Genomic DNA, 23,216 nt, shown 5'->3' on the forward strand with positions numbered 1-23,216 from the left:
TAGCTTAAAGTTCTCAGTATGTCTATAACTCAGAAAAGTTGTCTTTTTCTGGAATTTTTGGTTCACCTAGCTCTGCCACTTGTCCCATGGCAAACTCAGGCTTACAATACAATATGAATATCTCCTTATTATTACCAAATATCATAATTATGACGTACATGAAACTTTCCCAAAATCAAGTGTGCAAAATGACAAAAATACAGAAAAAACTCTTTCATTGATTAAATGAAATATTGAAAAATAATAACTATACTATTGAGGGTTCTTGAGAAAATTAATCTGAACAAATTTTTTTGCTTTCAAGCATGAACTGTGTATGAAGGTGTTTCACACTTTGATCAGTGATGTACTATCTATGAGGTTTGATGTGCTTATCGATCTGAAGTTGAGGAATAAAACACAAAATAGCATAACACCTGATGCAAAGACAGTCATGGTATATCAAAAGCCACATTTCTGTGTAACATAAAAATGCAAGTAACTAAAACTAAACAAACGGAATGAAGAAGAAAACAAGTTTCACCATGCAGACCTGCTGTTTAAAACATAGATATGTATAAAACATAACAGTTGTATAAATCTTTAAAATCATGAGTTAAAAATAGACAGTAACAATATATACATATCACAGAAAAGCACACAATGGATTTCCATAATGATTTGAGATACATTACTAAGTATAGATATGGTATGTTGATTTGCACATATAACAAGTGTCATTTAAAGATAGATGCATTTAGACTTTTTCAAATCAATTAAATCAGCCCTAACATTTGAGTGAAATATGATATACAAACTACCAACAATTTATCGTTAACAATAACAATTATAACAAACATATAGCATTTTAATCATAACGTCACACTGAATCATCAGTTCTCTAAAAATAACTCAATTTCTTAGTAGGAGAAACTTTATCTCATAAATATAACCCAGTAACACTTGCTCTTTAGGATATAGTCTAAAATACTTTTAAACTATGCAATTTTAAATGTAGATATGCTTTCCACACAACAGCTATTGATCATTTTAAATGTTTTCAAAATTAAAAAAAGCTCACTCTCATTGCTATATTGTATCCCTAAAATCAAAACAACTAACAAATTACACAAAACTTGCATTAGCTTTGCATTCGTTTTCAAATTGTTTGGAATTTTACAGTTGTTTGTCTAGCAAACTATTACTAAATTTAATATTATCTTGTCAAATTAGATATTAATCAAAAGTAAATTTCAAATCAAGTATTAAGCTAAAGCAGTTATAGGTTCTATTCACAAAAAATACTTTCTACATCATAAATAAATAAAAGTATAACACAATGATTTTCAGAATGCATAAAATTACACATGCATAAAAATTGTCCTATTTGTTTACAATGCAAGCATTCAAAATTTTGCCACATAATATGGGACTTCTATTTTTTATTTGAATTATATTTCTGTTTTGTTTACACATGAAAAAAGTAGTTACAGAAGAAAATTCATTGATACAAGGATTAACTTTACATGTGTTTAAGATATTCATCCAGCATGATAAATATTGGGTTTACAACTAGCAAATTTCAAATCTTAAGTTGAGACAGATAAACATTGTTCAATAAAACAGTAAACCTATATAAATACACTATGTGTGATGTCCTGACTTAAAAAGACAGTCTTTGTTTGAACTTTCCAGCAGAGACCGGTGTAGATTTAGATTCTGTAGATATCTTCTTGTCTGGTGTATGCATACCATTCAGGTCTTTATCAGGTGTCAGGGAATCCTGTTTCTGAAGAAAAAGATAGTTGAGTTACCATACATTCTGTTTCAACTAGTTAGAATATTGACAGTATATATTTATAAATTTATCAAATATTTTTCTTTTAATTATGTCAAATAGATTTTTTTTTTAATACCCAGAGTGTGGTTCTGTTAGTTCAGAAATTATTTGGTGCATTTATTATTGCGATTTTGTCAATTTAGACTAAACTGTGATTTTAATGTTTGTGATATTGAGAAACATCCTGTTTAATTCAATTAAAAACAAAATTAAATGAGAATCAAAATTATTGTGATTATAACTCACATTTTTCGCAATAATGAAAACATCGCAATAGTTTCTGAATTTACAGTATTTATGAATATTTGTTGGGCTCACTAGTTTAACGTTTTACCATGTTCACATTGTTTGGTTATTTATATATTTTGTGGATAAAGGTAGGATGTTTACAAAATCTTGAAAAAAAATCACAAGTTAGAACACTTGTTTATGCAAAAGATGAGGCACAACATTCGAAATGTTTGTAATTTTTTTTTTAATTTCTATTTACTTTAAAAACAATTTATTTGTGATATGTAAAACTGTTTTTTTTTTTTTCTATTTGATTTTTAGTTTGTAATGGCGGAAAGTATGGGAGAGTGATTCTTTTGTTTTGAAGATAATACCTTAGAAAAATAATTCTTGTAAATACAACTAATACAAACAAAATTTTCATGCATCATGCAATATAATGTTCAACATCATTATTAAAACCAAACAACTACGTGGAAACATTACCATATCAAGTTTGAGCAGGGACTTCTTGATATACAACAGCTACAAATCAAGCATTCAGGTATTAATAATTTTCTATGCCTGCCCCTAGTCAAGAACCCTGTCTGCCTTTAGTTATGACTAAATTTGTTTTTGTTATTTAGGGAATTAAAATTGCAGATATATGATAGACTTAGTTTAACTTTGGTAAACTAAATCAGATCATGAACAGACATAGTGTTTACATATCGACACCTCTCTTTTGATGAAGACTTTTAGTTGTCTTCTTTCTGTCTTTAGATTTTAAAATCTTTTGGTTGCTGTCTCATTAACTCAATCACAGACAATACCTACATATTCTTTTGTTCATATGCCATGAATCTTGAAATCATGAAATATTGAGTTACTGTAAATTCAGAAATTATTGAGTGCATTAATTTTATTATTGCAATTTTGTCATTTTGAATTTAAATGCGATTTTAGTTTTTATGATTTTGAGAAAAAACCTACTTAATTTCAGATTAATATTACAAAATGTGAGGTTTAATTATTGCGTTTACAACTCTGTAGCATTATTTGCAATAATAAAAACCTCGCAATAATTTCTGAATTTACAGTATACAAGTGTGTCAGAAAAAGAAATCAATAATGTTGTGGCATAACACAATATAGGTACCTTCTATATGTTTTGGATAGACTGAATTATGGATGGATAGACAAATTGATTAATTGATTGGTGTTTTACACCCTTTCAGCACTATCCCCTTTTTCTTGGAAATGAATAGAAGGAGAAGAGCAGTTACAAGACTTGCTTTTGACTTTAGAATGAGACAATACCAAGAGCCAATTCATATCAAGATAGTTCAACTTACAGAGAGAAGTCCTTTATCATTACACCATTTCTGGAAACAATCCCTGGCTATCTTTAGACTTTCCTCGTCTGTCTTCTTACAATATAGTCGAATCAACTGTTCAGCAAAGACACCAGGCAACATCAGTGATACCTAAAATTAGGTAAAATTGTGAAATGATATAAAATTGAGACTATTTATTTCATACAGGTTGATGACAATACTACAAAAACCTGTATATTACACATGTGATTTACAGGGCCAAAACTATCCCCAAATGTACCTCATCCATTGAAAGACATTTAACCCTAGACAGGCACATAATTCTTACAACAAGGTGACCACTTTTTCTTACTCCTTTATGTTATGTTTGATGGAGCAGTAAATATAAATTTAAAAATCAAAGTGTGCACATAAGCACAGAGTTTCATTTCACTTAGTTTTTGAGAATGTAATAATTTAGGCTATCTAATAAAGGTGTTTTTAATATAAAACTAGATGTGTCAAAGCGACACGAATGGCCCCGTCCCAAAAAGTTGAAAAATCTGCAATTACAATATAAACACATGTGAACACAAACATGATGGTAGTCTAACATATCAAAAATCAGTTCAAAATCTGGAGGAGTATAGAAATAATATCCATATAACTGTGATTTTCAATAATTTATCAAAGTCCAAAGACCGTAATTTCGTCAAAAATTAGTGGAGCGGAACGAAACTTAAACTTGACCTGTAACTCATCATGGTTAACTCACATACCAAAATCAGCCCAATATCTGAAGGTAGTTAGAAAAAAAGTCTGTATAACTGTGATTTTCAGCAATTTCTCAAAGTCCAAAGTCCGTTATTTTGGCAAAATTAGAGGAGCGGAACGGAACTTAGACTTGATCTGTAACTCATCATGGTTAACTCACATACCAAAAATCAGCCCAATATCTGAAGGCGTTGAGTAAAGAAGTCTGTATAACTGTGATTTTTAACAATTTCTCAAAGTCCAAAGTCAATAATTTTGTCAAAAATTAGTGGATTGGGACAAAACTTAGACTTGACCTGTAACTCATCATGGTTAACTCACATACTAAAAATCAGCCCAATATCTGAAGGCAGTAAGAAAAAAAGTGTATAACTGTGATTTTAAACAATTTCTCAAAGTCCAAAGCCCATAATTTTGTCAAAAATTACTGGAGCGGAACAAAACTTAAACTTGACCTGCAACTCATCATGGTTAACTCACATACTAAAAATCAGCCCAATATCTGAAGGCTTTTAGAAAAAAACTCTGTAAAATGGTCTGTTGCGGAATGACTGAAAGACAGAATTTCTGACAAGGGTAAAACTATATGGCGCCGACAACTTCGTTTGCAGGGCCATAAATAGTTGTGGTATGATTTCCAATGAGACAACTCGTCACAAGAGACCAGATGACATAGAAATTAACAGTTATAGGTCATTGTATGGCCTTCAACAATAGTTTGTCTTTGTAAATTAATCTTTTTGGGATGCTAAATGTTTATGTTGTCTAATGTACTATCCACTGTTTTTGGTTATCAATGCTACCCTCATAATGTATGACCAGAATATTTTCACACCTGGCACTCATTACTTCCATTCATAAGCCATAATTCCCTATACTTACGTGGTGTTTGTCTAAAACAATCGCTTTAGTTACATCATTCTTATTATAGAATCTAACATTCTTAATGGGGTTTTCTGTCTTCATTCCATAATCTAAGTACACTAGCTGTAAAAATAAAAATCAACAAAAAAATAATACTTTGTGCACGTTAGTTTATCAATCAAATAGTAAGATATAAGAAAGCATTAGTTTAGCATTAGAAATTTCCTCTGAGTTCGGTATTTTTGTTATTTAAATTTGTTTTGGAAGGCAAATTTTGTATTCTTCAATCAGACATCATTTTTTACATTTTGTATTAGTCTTATCAATTAAGTTTATCATTTGAATTAAAAATATAATCAAAGTTCATTCTGAACACTTTGGCATATAGCATGTATAGGGAATCCCTATTAAGTGGTGTCAAATTCCAAATGTAGCAAGGAAGGCAGTAAGAAATTAGGCTGGCTTCCAAGGGACTTTTTTTCCCAATCATTCTTGATTTCACATTCTATTTTTAATTATGTACAACAAAAACATGGTGACCTTACATGACATATGACCTGTGTAAATTTCACACAACTATCGCTATTATAATATGTTACCAGTCTGTTTTGTTATATATTTGACACAACTAACATGTATAATGATCTATATAATATTTTTATGATTTCAATTATTTTATGGTGACCTTACATGACATATGACCTGTGTAAATTTCACACAAATATCGCTATTATAATATGTTACCAGTCTGTTTTGTTATATATTTGACACAACTAACATGTATAATGATCTATATAATATTTTTATGATTTCAATTATTTCAAATAGTGTACAAAGAAGTGTTTCACATGTTCTCTTTTGTATAACAAATTTTGAAATAACGATCCCTAGTTCAAATAAGAAATGTGACTGTATAAAATTGAGAATGTAAATGGGGAATGTGTCAAAGAGACAACAACTTGAAGTTCAAGTTGAACAACCCAACCAAATAGCAGAAAACAGCCCCAGGCTGTATACTCGACATGAAAAAAACTTACATGTACAACTAAGTCCTTTGGCAGTAACTTGAGGCGTGACTCCTCTTCAATACATGACATGATCTCTTTTTTTATTTTTGTTACATCATCCTGCAAGAAATCAGACAAACAATAAGATAAAATCAACTCCAATAAGTCTCCAAACTCAACGGCATGATTAAAGCTATTTGCATAAACTATCTCAGCATAAACATTTCTTTTGTTTATCTTGTAAAAATAATTGTAGAATGTGTCCATGGGAGATGATAATCCACTTGCATGTAACATTATAAAGGGACATAATTGGAAACCGTAAATAATTAGAGAATGTGTCAATGGGAGATGACACTCCACTTACATATCTATACTATTAAACGAGAAGACCTCATTTTGTGTGTCGCTTCTCTTCCTCGCACTATAAATTAATCAGCATGCCTTTGTGTCTGATAGGTACCGTGCATAGTCGCATTTGTCATCCATTCTTATGACTATTCAGTTTGGGTTATTTTGGGAGAAAAACGAAAATAAAGGCAACCGGATATTGATTCCTTATTCAAATCCACTTTTAAGTCGGATATTGGATCCGGTTTTAACATTGAGAATGTGTCCAAAGTACTTGGATGCCCCACTCGCACTATCGTTTTCCATGTTTAATGGACCGTGAAATTGGGTAAAAAATCTAATTTGGCATTAAAATTAGAAAGATCATACCTTAGGGAACATGTGTACTAAGTTTCAAGTTGATTGGACTTCAACTTCATCAAAAACTACCTTGACCAAAAACTTTAACCTGAAACTTGCACTTTCATTTTCTATGTTTCAGTGGACCGTGAAATTGGGGTCTAAAGTCTAATTTGGCTTTGAAATTAGAAAGATCATATCATAAGCAACATGTGTACTAAGTTTCAAGTCGATTGGACTTCAGCTTCATCAAAAACTACCTTGACCAAAAAATTTAACCTGAAACTTGCACTTTCATTTTCAATGTTCAGTGGACCATGAAATTGGGGTCTAAAGTCTAATTTGGCTTTAAAATTAGAAAGATCATATCTTAAGCAACATGTGTACTAAGTTTCAAGTCGATTGGACTTCAGCTTCATCAAAAACTACTTTGACCAAAAACTTTAACCTGAAGCGGGACGAACAGACGGACGAACAAACGAACGAACAGACGGACGGACACACAGACCAGACAACATAATGCCCCTCTACTGTCGTAGGGGCATAAAAATGAAAAATAAATAAGCCACTCAGGGCGTTGTCTATATCGTGGTTTTTAGATGGTAAGAACGACTATTATACCTCGGTTTAACACACTTGCACATTATTTTCATAAGTACTCGGACGGGGACAGAACAATTATTTTTGCTTTGATCTGCATGTATACTATGATTAATATACTACTATAATATATAGAGACTGTCTACATAATATATAGCAGTGATCCCCATGGAGAAGAAACTTAGAATTAATAGTTAATAGAAAAGTAAATACACTTTTATATTTATAAAATTGAGAATGGAAATGGGGAATGTGTCAAAGAGACAACATATGTATGTTCATAGTATACAGAAACGCGAAAATAATGATATATAACAGGAAGCAAAATAATGAAGGACTTTGAAAAAAAAGGGTTTAAAAATATTGTCCTGTCTCCATATACCTATGTGATTTTTTAATATCATTTCTTAAATTCCCCAGACATAAAATCTTTTACAAAAATTCATCCTTAAAAAGTTAACATACTTTCAACAAGCTTAGACTGCCTGCAATTTTGCTTTTAAGTCATAAGGACTTCCGGATTTTTAACTTGCACATAAATTTCATAAGAATACTTGGGGACAGGACAATAATTAACATCAGTCGCATTGATATAGACTCTATATAATATAGCAGTGATCGCCTAGGAGAAGAAACTTGAATTTGATAGTTGATAGCAAATACACTTTAATTATAGTATATGTATGTTCATAGTATACAGAAACGCGAAAATAATGGAATTTAACAGGGGAAAAAAATATGATAACAGACTTTGGAGGCAAGGGAGAGGGCTTAAACTGTTTCCAAGTTCCTATGAATTTGATAACTTTTCTGAAATTCTCCAGACATGAAATCTTTTATAAAAATTCTTCTTACAACAGTTTACATACTTTCAACCAAGCTCTAAATGCCCGCGATTTCGTGGGTGTGTTCTAGTACAGTATAAAGGGACATAACAAGAGCACCAAAAAAAAGTGAAACCATTCAAATTCAAACTTGATCTTTGGGTTATGGTAATAAGCATTGTGTATAGGTTTCATAAAATTTGGTTTAGGCAAACTTAAGTTAGAAAACAGAACCAAATTTGGAGACATATGTATGGACAGACAAGCATGGCACTCAAAGCCCCATCGCCTAGACATGAGGCATAAAAGTCGGTATTTACTAAGATTGACTAATTACCTTTTAGTTTTAAATAACCAAGCTATGAATTAGGAATCAGAGAAGAACCATTTCTTCTTCTTTTGTTTATTTTTTTAAAATTTTATTCATACCTTTGTTTTTCCTTCTGTTGGAGTTGTTTCCCCTACACATTTGTATAACTGTCTACGCTCGATTCTTCGTAATATTTCTCTGGACTTGGCAAGGTCCTCGTCAGTAGACATAAGAATCACATGAAAGATACTGTCATTGAGGTTGGTATAGGCTACAGGGTCATCTATACACTCAGATAATGTTACAAGTTTTCTGTAAAAGAATAGAGTAGTTATAGATTATCGTTGATCATCTCAAAAAGATTGATTTTCTCACTTGAGCCAGTACGGCGAAAGCGAGAAAAGCAATCGAGTTGAGATGACCAATGATAATCTGTTTATCGCTATTTTACCTATGACGACGTTGTCAATTTCATTAGCCATGACACATGCCTATAGCAAGTAGCATGATATGAAGAATTATCACAAAAAAAGATCAAAGGAAAAATACACCAAATAGCGATAATGTTAAATGAATACATGTAGCTGTAAGAATACTAATAACAATAAAGTGTGAATGGCGTTGAAATCTGCAAGGTTAATGAATAATTATAACAGAATATCCACAAATCATACAATTCATGAGCTTAATTTAGGAAATGCCCTATGGCAGTAACTACTGTAGTATATGAATGGGTATTTGTATTTTCACTGCCAATATTTTGAGACATCCTTCACAAATGGAATACATTTAAGGCTTAAACAAGGACATCTCTTTAAAGATAAAAAGGAACTGATAACAAAAATGACATACCCATCTTTCCCTGGTACAATCCCTTTCTTATCTGCATGAATGAAGGCATCTGTTATCCTAAAATAGGTCATATGTAAATATTTCAGTAACACATAATTGTACCAACATGAATTTTGAGTCTTTCATATTGAACTAAAGATTGCAAAAAAGTTTAAACAAATACAAAAGAACTGGAGTTTGGTGCATTTTGTACAATATATCTGATAATGGATTCCTAATATCAAATTTGATATCAGTAACCATCATTTTAACTTACGGTGATGAGTCGGTAATATTCTCATCCCAGTATTGGTTGTGGTGCATATTGTGTACTTTTGATGTTAATAATTAGATGTACTAATTATAAAAAGTTTTCAAATTGTGTAATGTACTTGTGCCAAATCTAAAACTTACATAGTTTCTATAGCATTGCAGACTCTGTGTTGGTAAGCCCTTCTGTGTAATGTTGCTCTAATCTGAAACATGCTGTAAAGTGTATCTGCTTCCTGAAAATATATTTAAAAACAATAATAATTATAGTTAAAAAAAAATTATAAAGAATGCAAAAACATGCACCCTAGAAGAATATGTCATGAACCATATTATAGAAGCAAGATGTACTGTGCAATTAAAGTTCTTTTTTAATTATCTTTAAACAATAAATTTTGGTTATTTTGGTTTTGCATTTGTTTTGAAAGGCAAACTTGTACTCGAGATTTATTTCAGCCAAAAAAAAAAGAAATATTTTTGATGTGCCTTCATGAATGTTATTCTTGTATACTGTTTTTTTTTTCTCTTAAACTTAGATCTTTGGGCATTTAAAACTTGAATTTAAACCATATGTCAAGCTATAATTTGTTTAAATTCTAAACCAGTTATAAATAATGATCAAAATTTTATTAAGCATCAAACATATTGTTACCTTATCTCTAGAACAGATCTGTAGTGTGCCATCTACATTTAACACTCTTGAAAACTTCATAAACCTGTGGTGATCAAAGTTGTTCTTTATCCCCAGACCATGACAGTCCCTGGCAAAGTAGTCCCATTTATCTACATCTATACCATTTCTTTTGTTTGCTACTATCTGTAAAACAATAATGGGTTTAAAATAAGTTCTGAAGACCAAACCTATATAAATCTGGTTTAAACTTTTTAATACTTTTTGAACAAAAACTGCTAAATCTAGAATAAACACATCATGTAATGCTATAATTGCAGCTGTAGTGCTTATTTATTTATGTTGTGTCGTGTGTACTATTGTTTTTCTGTTTGTCTTTTTCATTTTTAGCCATGGTGTTGTCAGTTTGTTTTAGATTTATGAGTTTGACTGTCCCTTTGGTATCTTTCGTCCCTCTTTTATAAGAATGTGCAACCCATTCAGAACCCTTAAAGGGAAATCACACTATTGTTTATACGCATTGCTCTCGGCGCCGCCATAGTGTCGTAACTGTATTATGACGTCGCCGTTTTCGATTCCGCCGTAAAGGTTGCTAATTTATGAGAAAGCGAACGCTCGAAGGGATGTTCCACTAAAGCAGGAGAAATGATAATGGACATATCATATTTTTTACAACTGATATGGTGTACTAGCGAGTTTCTAGATTGTATTGGGGTTTACCTGCGGAATACAAAATAATGGGCAAATACTGCAGAATAAAAGGCAAAAAAAAAAGATTGAATGATGAGGTGCTGAAATATAAAGAATAAAAAATATTGGAACACACAAAATATACATTAACAAATGAATGACCCACTATCCAGACCATTATGATAAAAAGGATCTACCAATACAAAACACATAATCATCATGCATAATCAACACTAAGAACATTGTAATTTCATCCTCTCCGACCATTTTCTCGATAACGAAGTCGGTGACATATAATTTTTTTTAATTTTCTGATGTATATGTTCAATATCTAATTGAATTCTAAATTTCCAAAAATATTATGGACTCATCTTGACCTTAAGTGAAAAAATGAAAATGCTACTCGAAATGGACAAAATGTATGGCAAAAAAAGCCGAAAGTGGTCATGAAATGGCACAACTTTGGCAGCGTATACGTATCGCCGCGATGCGGTATGTAGGTTTCAGCGTATATTTTCGGGGGGGGAGGGGTACATATAGACCAAGAGTACCAGCATGTTAGCGTATAGCTATCGGAATCTATAGTTTTCTGTTCAAAAGAGGGTTGTAAATAAGAACAATGAGTTTCAACTTACAGTTTTCTCATATCACATGAATGCAACGTCATAACTATTATAGTCTTCTATACTACATGTATAAATAATTCATCAAACATCTCATTTCATATAAGTATTTATCCGGCTCAGCCTGTCGGGTTTTTACAAAGCAGAGTCAAATTCATATGTTCTAGTTCTGAATATGCATTAAACTTGCCACTGGACGTAAATGTGTGAAGTCCTACTTGAAATCGTTATTTATTTCACATGTGACGACAGAAATTATCTAAGTGTCGTCCATCTTTCCCAAATATTTCTTTAATATCTAACGCCTCTGAACCCTGAACAGTTGGGCAAGTTTAGATACAATATTAAAGCTTGATACGGTCTAAATTTGGATTGTGATAAAATTTTTGACATAATATAGGTTTCTGACACAAAATAAATGTGGTCAAAGGTATTAAAAATCTATTGTGCAATACTGTGCAATTGGAGATTTCTTTTTGAGATATTTCGAAAAATTTGCAAAAAAAAAATGAAACGCCAACCCCTCCCCTCTTGGAGTAATTACCACCAAACTCAATCCCAGCCTTCCCTGTGTGGTATGGAACCTTGTAGTACAATTTTAGATAGATCCATAACACAAGTTATTGTAAAATAGTAATTTTAGTAAAATGCTTGTTTGTGGCCCCTAATTCCTGAACGTTTTGAGCAATTACATGTACCCCTTAAATCAATTTCATCCTTTCATTTGTGATATAAACAATTTATCATAGTTGTATGAAAACTGATGAAAGCGATGTTGAGTTATAATTGTCCGAAAACTGGAAAATCCCCCTTTTTTAATGGATAACTCGGAAACGTAAAATCAAAATTTATAAAAAAAAAAAAAAAGGGAGCTCACGTCAATAGATATAAACAATTTCTTTAAAGTTTCATGCCAATTGTTTAAAGCGTTTTTGAGTTAATGTCTGACATGTTGACGACGGACGTACGGACAGATGTATACCATAATACGTCCCGTAACCGGGCGTATAATAATTCAACACGTACTATACATTTGGCTTTACCAGTCTCCAACAAGAGAAATATTTAACACACACACACACATGTATTTATGAAGAGATATACACATGTCTCACAGATTACTGTAAAACTGTAACAAACACATTAATGGTCCGTCTGGTGAAAGAATATTCCACTCATATAGACAAATGTTTAGTGCTGATGTTCATGTAATATTTGCCACTGAAAGTTTTGCAAAAATCAAGAAAACAATGGTTAAAAAATTAATAAATAGTAATAAAAGTTCAGATGTAGGTTCGAGTTTAGATCACTCAATGTGATCACTGTCGACAGTGATAAAGGGATGGCACTGGCTACGGTTACATGTAAATGTAACAATAACAAAAATATTATTGTTACATCGGAGACTAAGTACCGGAATGCAAAGTTGGGTAAGGAACCGATTAATTACGAATGTAACAATAATTATTGAGGCTACGGTTACATTGTGTTATTGTTACATGAAAAACAGCAATGTACGCTAGATTTATTAAATTTAAATTTTCTATAGTTATGTTGCTTAATTCTTTGATATGTACTAAACAATTATACTAATAATAATGATAAATAATAAATATTATTCAGCAAATGGCGTTTAAATAGTTTTACGTATTAATGGTTTTGATGTTCTTAAAGGTACAACTTAAGATTAGTAGTGTAAAAGGCGAAAAATGGTTTGTTGTTGAGAACTCGGGCTGAGAAAAGTGTTCACTTTTTTAAGTATTGAACTGCACATCTACTCTTATTACTGTCATTATACTTTGAACAATGGATGAAGAGATTCCTATTACCAATTTTGTTTTGGATGAAAAATTTTAAACTTGGGATGCGTTTGATACGAAACTGAAACAATATCAAGAAACAAAATTTCTTACAGCTATAGGAACAAACTCTGAAAAAATGATACATCAAAAGCAAGGTTTTCTAACTGCTAAGTTGGATACTGAAATTTGAGGTAAACCTAAAATCCGTAATGGACGGCAGTGCGATCATATTGAAAGACGACATGAAACTATACCACATGCTTTCAACCAAAATACTGGATGTATTTCTCACAAGAAGCATGGCAAACATTAAAGGTTGCCTTATCTTCTAAAAGGAATATTGCAGAATAGAATTGCACGGTATGCAATACAGACGTTCGTAATGCGGCATCACTGGTGTGTGATGGCTGCTTGGAGTGGATTCGTCAAAAATGCGTCGGACTTAAACATGCTCCAAAACCACTTACTCCGGATATGTAGAAACTGTCATTGTAAATACAAAAATAAAGAAATTGTATGTAACAATTGTATGTATTGTAAATATAAAATAAACGTCATCAATTTTTATAAATTAGTACATATTACAAGTCCCATCGTACATTGCTGTTTCAAATTCATGTAACAATAACGCCATGTAACCGTAGCCTCAATATTTATTGTTACATTCGTAATTAATCAGGTCCTTACCCGACCATGCATTCCGGTATTTAGTCTCCAATGTAACAATAATATTTTTATTATTGTTACATTTCCATGTAACCGTAGCCAGTGCCTAAAGGGATATTGTCGGAGACCGTGACTGAAAAGGACATCCAGTTTGTTGACTCTTTATTCTTTGGTTCTTTAAACAAAAATAGCCAACATGATATATCAGAGAGTGCTTAAATATTGGCACACAAATTCAATTAATTATTTTCAAATTAACTATCATTAATGAGGGGTGGGGGTCAGAGGGGTCCTGATCCCGAAATCCCGGGCTTAAAAACATGAAATTCCGAGGTTCTGACATCCCCAACATCGAAAAAAGAAATCCCGGATCCCGAAAGGGTCAATCCCGAAATCCCGAGCTTAAAACACTTGATCCCGACGTCCCGAAAAAGGTCCTTCCCCCCCTCCTCATTAATCAGTATTGGCAAACATAGGTGCATTTACCACAATGAAAGTAAAATGTGATAAAAGAATATATACATTCAAACAAAAAAAAGGTGCACCAACAGAAAATTGAAACCACATTAATTTCATCGGATCTCAAAATTTAAACTCTTACCAGAATTTTTACTCCATCTAACAGTATAACTCAAGAAATTTCTAAGTGTAACTCGAGCTTAAATTAGAAATCTTACTGGAAAAAATATTCGAAATCAAAATAAAACTGGAACTCGAACTTAATTTGTGTCGATTAAGGAGTGTTGTGTAATAACAGAAATGTTAGCCAATTTTAAATTTCTTCCGAAAACGGTGTCATTGAGGGCTATTTTTTTTTGAAGTGCCGAGTTTGTGGCTTTTTAAACACGGCATTTCGGGTTTTATCTTCCCGGTGCAATGGACAAGTTAGTGAATTTATTCTGTTTGTAGTCTAAATGGAACGTGTTACTTTTCATCCCAGATACCCTCAATCTTCCGAAGTGGAAGATTCTAAATCTGCAAGCCGTAAATTAATTCTTTAATACGGCATGAGGTACACATTAGTTTTTCCTATACAACAAATGCAATTAAAAATTTTAGATGACTCCAACTTTGACAATTACTTTTTTATAAACTGTTACTGTATGTTTAATAATGATCGAATAATCAAAATACCTTAAAAAAAGATTTATTATATAAAAAAAATAAAATATATATAATTTTAACCCAATAGTTCCAAGCATTGCAAGAAATGCAACGTCGTTCTATAACGTTAAGAGAAAAAGTTATAATTCCCGCCAAAAATTGATAATAAGATTATTTCCACTGTGGCGGATTTAAAACATCGGTGACCCCCCTTTTTTATTAATGCTTTTAAAATCTCCCCTGAAGCTGCAACTAATGCAGAAGTTTGAAGGAAAAAACATTAGTAGATTTTTTTTATTTCAATAAAAATCTATAATAAACGGCAATTAAAAATGGCGGGAAATGTAAAAAGGCTTTAAAAATTAGGAAACTGAGAAAAATAAATGTGTATAAGATAAAATTTACAATTGACTGTTTTAGTTAAACCAGTTAAACATCGTTTTTCAATAATTTTGCCTTCTTCTAGTATTTTTGAGCGCTATTTCTATATTACAGTATAACGCAATTCTTTACTTTTTGATGACGTCATATCTCGAAAACAACATCGGTGACCCCAATTTTTTTTTCGCCTAAAATATTTAAATAAGTATGATCTGTCTAAATGCAAAATTTCAATGAATTATTATTAGTAGTTTAAATAGTGTGATTTCCCTTTAAGGATGTATTCTTCTAACTTTCAGTCTCAGTCAGTCTCGTTGAAATCTTTTTTTTTAAATAATTTCCAAAACATGTGATACAAGTGGAAAAAATCAAGGAATTTTAGAAATATTATAATTAAACATAAGTCTTTGAAAAAATTGTGTATTTACAATGAATGGTTTTTGAGTAATCCACTTTTCAAATTTTACGAGCAATCAAGTCAGTATTTTTAGCCAAAATTTTGAGAAAATGGGTGAGGGATACAAGAAATGATTTTACAAGAATCATGTACATCCCATATCATTTTGGTCTTTTTAAATTACTTAGATATGTATTTTTTCAATCATTTATAACAAAAAAGTTGAAATAATATGCATTTTGTTTTTAAAACTGCGAAAAATCACAAAAATACAAAATTGACTGCATGTTAAATTTTACCCAAAAAAGCGTCAAAATATGATAAAACTTTCTTATATTAACACCTACCTATAGTTTTTTTTTCAAGTAAAATATATTCAGATTGGTCCACTTCATCTTTAGATAAAGCATGAAAAAAAGTTTAATTGTGGAACTGTGATTTTTTCATGATAATGGCCAAAAAATAGGTAAAAATAGATGAAAAATGGGAAAATCATCAAAATTGGTCATTTTCAAAGGGCCGTAGCAAAAAAAGAAGTGCACCACCATATGATTTTTTCTTCACCAATTATTTTGTTAGTCTTCTTTTCCCAAAAATCAGGTAAAGAAAAAAAGTTTAATCCTAGAAATTTTTGTCTCCTCAGAGGTGTACATCCTTAAGTATAGTTTCTTCTGAAATTTGATGCTCATCCTTTTGAGCAAAATTGTGCAGTAAGAGCTGTTCTCCAACCCATTCTATCTAAAATATGTTATTGTGATTTGTATGTTATGTATGCAATGATGATGTGATGGTTTGTAAATATTAATAACTTTAAAATATGCGTGCTGCGGTCTTCTGTTAAACTGTTCTGTGCAAGGATCTCAAAATTATTATATTACTGGTCCCTTTCACAAATATATGTTTACAAATTAACTGTTATTAAAGCTAAATCCATATTCTTGTTGGCGTATTATAACACCATTCAACAAATATACAGAAACTTAAAACAATATGTTTGCTAGACAATGGTGTTGCCATTTTGGTTGAATTAATTTATCCACAATCACCTCATACAAAAAGCCTTTCTTTTCTTCTCTACCTTGATAAGGCCATTCCTATAAAAACAAATAAAATAAACAATTACAATTCAAAATTCTATTACAATTAGAGCTATTCCAGAAAAAAATGTATGGTGGGGGGTTTGAAGGCAGTTTTTGTCAGCAACCACCACCCAGACAATTGTAATTGAGAATTAAAGTGCATTATAGTGTGAAAAGTTGCTCTGAAACCCATCACCCATGTATTATTAATATAATGTGCCTTCCATATCAATTTCATAATATAATGGTTGTAGCAAACACAAGTTTATAAAAGGGACATAACTCTAAAACTTTGTCACACCACCTAAATTCTAACTTGTATTTGGTGGTAGTAAAGTATTGTATTAAAGTTTCATAACATTTACTAAAGACAAAGTAAAGTAAGATTGCATAACCGATCAAATTGTTAATTTTTCCATTTATAAAGGGACATAACTTGATCAGTGTATGATGGTATTAAAGGCGTATACTAGTGATAAAACATTTGGTTCATGAAAACTAAAGTAAGTGAATAGAAACTCAATTTGGGACTTACACTCAAATGTAAAGACACATGTTTATAAATGAATGGACGTACATAGAGGAGTTAATGGTTAAACTTTATGCATTCTCTGTCACTGCTTATTAAAACAATTACAAAGAACATCTGGGAGACCTTTTTTTAATCTAACCCAACAAATTATCACATTCAATTAAATCAGTTTGAACACATCTTTAAAAGTAATAAATTTACTATGAAATCATATATAAATGCACATATCAATTTGTTAATGTTAAACATTGACTTACAAGCTAGATTTAATCATGCCATTCCAATACATCTCTTATTGAATGATCCAGAATTAAAACAAAAGTTTGATTTTGAATAATGAGTTTTGAAACACTTGATGACTTTTTACAATATTACATTGCAAATTTAAATAACATGGAAATCAGTCCTTAAAAGCAAGTAGAACAGCCAGATGTCTACCCTTAAAAATTTATAAGGGGTTGTTCAGTTTTCACCTTAAATGTCTAATCAATGCAATAAATCGTCATTGTCGATAACATGAATATTACTAACACAAATAGACCTATCCCGAATTTTCAATCATGCCTTACCAGTTCTTGAAATGTATTTGGTTAAAAAAAAAAAGAGGAAAAAGATAAGAATAAGAAGCATAGCGATGCAATTTAGGTCTCTACAAATATTTGATCGGAAAAAATAGGTCTGTATTTTAAATCTTTTAAAAAACAAAGTGCACCGGCAAACAGTTACCCAAAAAATCAGAGCTAACCAATCCTTAATTTTTAATAGCACTGAAACTTCAGGTACTTTCATACATTGGAAGCGAAATTTAAATCAACATGAAGCAAAATGAATATAATGTTTTGAGGATGGAGAAAAAAGCAAAATCTTATTGATACTTTTTAGAAAGTTGCATGAATGTTTAAGCTAAAGATTTGTTTATGTTTTGTACTCACTTCTGTAACACCCTGTAAAAGTTTTTCCTGTTTGAGTGAGCATGGAAAATGAATTTGTAATTAATTTTAAACATATATAATGAAGTGTCATACAGTTAAAGGAGACAGTAAATATTTCTAACCTTAATCATCTTTTTATGTGTTTACTTGGGAAAATACCCAATTACTTAAGAACGTTTCCCTGAAGAAACTAAGAATTTTGTTGAATGAAACTACTTGATTTTAGTTTTTTTTTTCCTTTTAGCAATCAGGAGAGGTTGCCATTAAAAAATGTGTATAAGCTTGACAAAGGAAACTTAGATTAAATTGGACAATAAAAATTACAATGAACAACAGATCAGTCTAACAAAGGAATGTTAAGGAAAATAAACTAAAATCTGAAATTTGTAATCATATATATATAAAGCAATGTACTACAAGAATGAATTAACAATCTTACATTTTTATCCTTCTTCAAGGGACCTGCAATCTGTTCCTTAACAAATGTTATATCCTGTTCTGTCAAACCGAATCTCTCAAACTCTTTTCTCAGTTCATTTTCCTCGATCAGGTAATCAAACATTTTTACAGAGGCATCTTCATGCTAAAATAAAGTCATTAAAGTTTCTAATTGTTTGATGATAGAAGTATATTACCAACATATACATACTGAACTTGGGTATGACTATTTTATAACAGGTCTTTTTGCTGTCTTTAGTTTGAAGTTTTAACCTCTTTTTTTTATCTTTAACTTCACAAGATTTTTTTTAACCACTTAAATAACTTGAACTATTTTACATTGATTGTGTTTGGCATTTAAAAAAAGTTCAAGATATACAACAGATTTTTAAAAGTAGAAAATAAACTGAAATTTAGTCATTTCTCATATTTTAAGGCATAATTTTGTTAGTTTTTTAATTGTAAATTTATAATCAAAATCACTTTTTTTTATAATAAAAATATTAAGGACAAATATAGAAATAATGTCTACCATGTGTCTACAAACACAGCGAATATTAGAACGATGAAAAGTCTGAAAAATTTCTGTTTTGATAAATATCTTCCTTAAGGCTTTACTCTTTCAACATTCTTTTCCAGATTTCCTATTTCTTTAACATTTGCTTCAGCTTGAACTATTATCCTGGGGTCTTTTAAAGTTTGCTATCTGTTTTTATGCCCCATTTATTATGTCCCATTTATGGGCATAATGTTTTCTGGTCTGTGCATCTGTCTATTTGTTTGTTTGTCTGTCCGTGCGTCACAGGCTAAAGTTTTTGGTTGAGGTAATTTTGATGAAGTTGAAGTCCAATCAACTTGAAACTTAGTACACATGTTCCCTATGATATGATCTTTCTAATTTTAATGCCAAATTAGAGATTTTCACCCATTTTCTCAGTCCACTGAACATAGAAAATGATAGTGCTGATGGGGCATCCGTGTACTGGGGACACATTCTTGTTTTTGGACAGCTTTGTGGTACTAACCTTCCATTTCAAATCTGGCCTTACAGTTGGTATAAATTTTCCATCAAATAAATGTGAAAAAGGTCCATGACCTGCAAATATAAATTCAATCAAGCTTTAAAGAACCAAATGTTTTGTACAAACTAAACCTTTTTTATAATTGTAGATTTGTACATGTTATATTTCCTGTACATTTTTATTATACATCACAGTTCACAAATTATCATTCCATATATATACTCAAACCATATGTTATAATTCGACAAAAACAATCTGTTAAGACTCTTTTCAATATGTCCACATATATTTTGTTCCTTTATAGATTGGCCTTTATCTTTGCAATACTTTATATTCGCAAATGAGACCACATCCATGAAAATTAAAGATGTGAACAACAACAAGTCACCATATGCCTTTAACAATGAGCAAAATAAACACCTTTCTGCTCAGTAAGCTATATTAGCCCCATCATTGGAATGTGAAAAATTCAAAAGATTAAACCTATATAATTGGCCTCATTTTGACATTACTTTGTGGTGCTCTTTTGAACACTGTTGACCAAAGCAAATATTTGAGCCATTTGATGTCCTGACGTAAAGTGTAGCATTGACAGTACATCAATTGAAAACGTGCAACATATATTAGCATACAAATACCTGCATTAAACTCTAGGATCTAAAACAAGCTGTCAGAAACATGCACACACAAATGTACTGGTTTTAACAATGTGGTTCTGTCTTCCTTATAAACCCTATTAGCGGTACATTTTAAATTAATCATCTTAACATAATCATTCATATTCAAAGTGTTTACTTATACAAATCATTTAATTTAATATATATAACTTAAACTACCTAAATCATGACATAGGCCTGCTATTTCTACACACAATACATCTTTATTTGTTATGTCTAGTTCTGGCTGTCTTTTCTTCAAAGTCCGTGCTAACTGTCCAGCTAGATGACAAACACTGAAAAGTAAAGATAAATACTCACTCTTAAAGAAATTGTATTAAAAAGTAAAAACATTCATGGGTAAAATATTTATAAGTTGTCATCAACAGATGTATGTATACCAACTCTTTTGAGAACCTCAAAAATCATAAAAAATATGAGACAATGAATTGTGGATGGAACTTTATGATATTTCCTGCCACTATGATCTTGAAATTAAAGCCAGCTTTTTATTTGTACAGGGTCTGTCCTTTTATTGTATTGTGGTGATAGCAAACTTTTAAGGGGGTAGTTTTGTACATATGCTACAGCTTAACCTAATTTCTTTTTATCTGTTGGATGCTAAACATCAACATATACATTCATCCATAACATTGATGGAAGCATTTTAGTCCATGATCCATTTCAGATAGCTTTTTCTCGACCACATGTCTAATAAGATATTTCAAATTCTTTTATTAATGTTTGTTATTTAATCTATTTACAGTTAAATTTTGTTTGGACCAGTTATTAGTATTATTTGTGGTACTCTTGTACAACCTATGAACATAGTCAAGTAAGAGAATAAAAAAAAATGTGAAAAATATATAAACATACTGAAGACATTCGCAACCATCATCTTTAGAAACAGCCAAAATCACACAAAGTTTAAAAAGACCATTGAAAGTCTGATATTCTCAAATATCACCATAGCTATATAATACGCCTTCAACGACTTGTCATCAGGTTATAATATCTAAGGAGTTTCTAAGAATGTAATTCATTTACAAGTGTTCATGTGGGACATTGAAAACCATGCACATAGGACAATAGAACAATGTTTAACCACAAATATACTATCTTATAGCTAGAATCACTTACCCAATACAATGTTCAAATCTGTTATGACCAGCACCTGGATAAACAAAGTAACAAGCACCTAATTGTTTCAAATATCTCAGCCTCTGAAACTGTGGTGTATCAATTATCTTTACACATAGTGGATGTATTTCTGTGTGACCATGGACGGGATCATTAAATACCTGCAAATATAACATGAAATCACTAAAATGAGTTTACAATATTAGTATTATCTTTCTTTTATCAAATTCAAGACATATATTGCATTAAACTGATAGTATGAGGATCCTTGGGAGACTAATAATAAATCAGCAATTTAAAATTGAACTAAAATGATGGTGCTTTAAATTACAAAATCTTGAACATTTCAAACTGTTTCCTGTTCTTGTCTTCATCTTCAAAAAAGTTAAACATAAACTTAGGGAGTTATAAAAATCCCCAAAACTGACCAATAATTAATTCTGAAGTCCATATGTCATAGGTGCATTTTCCCTTTCAGGTTTTTATTAGAATTTTTATCATTTTCCTATTTAATTTTTTAATCTTGAATAAGTTTGTAATCAAAAGATTGTATTCCATTAGGATTATATTTATTTACAGTTTTCTTATTTAATTCTTATTGAACTTATCTAAATTTAATTACCTTCAAACTAATTAGAAATATTTGAATATGTCACATATGTTTTTGAGAATAACAGTAATTGTTCAAATTGTTAATTAGGCAGACAGATGTCATTTGATAACTCACTTTAATCCTTTAATTGTAATCTTTAATTAATTTACTATTCATATTTTAACTTTATCATTTCATGTTATTACTGGAATCAATTAGGAATTTACTTGTCACATTGAGTTCTTTTCAGTTTTGGTATAAATAGTTCGTAGAAATTCTAATATGGCACTAAGTCTTAGTCACCGTTACAACAGTTAGAAGCGTGAAGGAGTTGGAGTGATCCTGCAGAGTACTGTCTTGTTCCAGTCTTGGTTATTCAAGGATCAGTCACAAAAGATTGACTATCGATCATCTGAAACATTGGAACGCCATCAACCCGACAACAAAGGAAAGACCAACAACTCATCGGATCAAGACCTTTAACCCTGGATCCAGTTCTATCTAAGAAATATAACTATTTGGACAATATCATCTTACAAGTGCATTTCAGACAATTCCAGCTAGTGATTATACAAAAGTGATAAGACAATTCTTACGAACAGTGACATTTAAATTCTCTAGTGCATTTGTTTTGATTATTTGGAATTATCTTTGGCATATAATGTTATTTATTGCACAGGGAAAATAGAAAATAGACTAAAACACAATGTACGCAAAGGATTTACATGGAAATATTTTGAATTCGGGGGGATATAGAGCCGAGATTCAAAGCCCGTTGACAGTAAAACCACCAACACGTCAGCATGTTCCACATTACGCAAAAATTAAAGAATACACTAGGTCCCATAAATGTGCTGATTGCGATAAACTTCATTTTGAGATTGAACAACTACAAATGCAACTTGAGGAGAGGTCCAGTAGAAGAACCAGGCTAGCAATGATTGACACAAGAGAATCAGCTCGTTCGGGTGATTACAGATATAATAATAGTTGGGAAGCCTCCTGGGCAGACACTC

At 31.1% G+C, this 23,216-nt stretch overlaps 1 protein-coding gene across 4 annotated transcripts in view; it reads right to left on the bottom strand.

Annotated features, from left to right (window-relative positions):
- Nucleotides 1-568: 568 nt before the first annotated feature.
- LOC143080073 (deoxynucleoside triphosphate triphosphohydrolase SAMHD1-like) overlaps nt 569-23,216 on the bottom strand; it is a 45,777-nt gene continuing 23,129 nt past the window's right edge. For 3 of the 4 annotated variants that reach the window (XM_076255734.1, XM_076255737.1, XM_076255735.1), the window contains 14 exons: nt 21,609-21,769; nt 20,649-20,764; nt 19,816-19,886; nt 18,792-18,935; nt 18,353-18,379; nt 16,856-16,903; nt 10,168-10,332; nt 9,660-9,751; nt 9,267-9,323; nt 8,534-8,726; nt 6,021-6,110; nt 5,002-5,106; nt 3,385-3,516; nt 569-1,768 (listed from right to left, as the gene is read on the bottom strand). In XM_076255734.1, coding sequence (XP_076111849.1) covers nt 1,643-1,768; nt 3,385-3,516; nt 5,002-5,106; nt 6,021-6,110; nt 8,534-8,726; nt 9,267-9,323; nt 9,660-9,751; nt 10,168-10,332; nt 16,856-16,903; nt 18,353-18,379; nt 18,792-18,935; nt 19,816-19,886; nt 20,649-20,764; nt 21,609-21,769 — 1,527 coding nt within the window. In that variant the 3' untranslated portion in view covers nt 569-1,642. The remainder of the gene's footprint in view (nt 1,769-3,384; nt 3,517-5,001; nt 5,107-6,020; nt 6,111-8,533; nt 8,727-9,266; nt 9,324-9,659; nt 9,752-10,167; nt 10,333-16,855; nt 16,904-18,352; nt 18,380-18,791; nt 18,936-19,815; nt 19,887-20,648; nt 20,765-21,608; nt 21,770-23,216) is intronic. The other variant, XM_076255738.1, reaches the window with a different exon arrangement.

This window comes from Mytilus galloprovincialis, chromosome 6 (genome assembly GCF_965363235.1).
Source record: "Mytilus galloprovincialis chromosome 6, xbMytGall1.hap1.1, whole genome shotgun sequence".
Classification (NCBI taxonomy): Eukaryota; Metazoa; Mollusca; class Bivalvia; order Mytilida; family Mytilidae; genus Mytilus; species Mytilus galloprovincialis.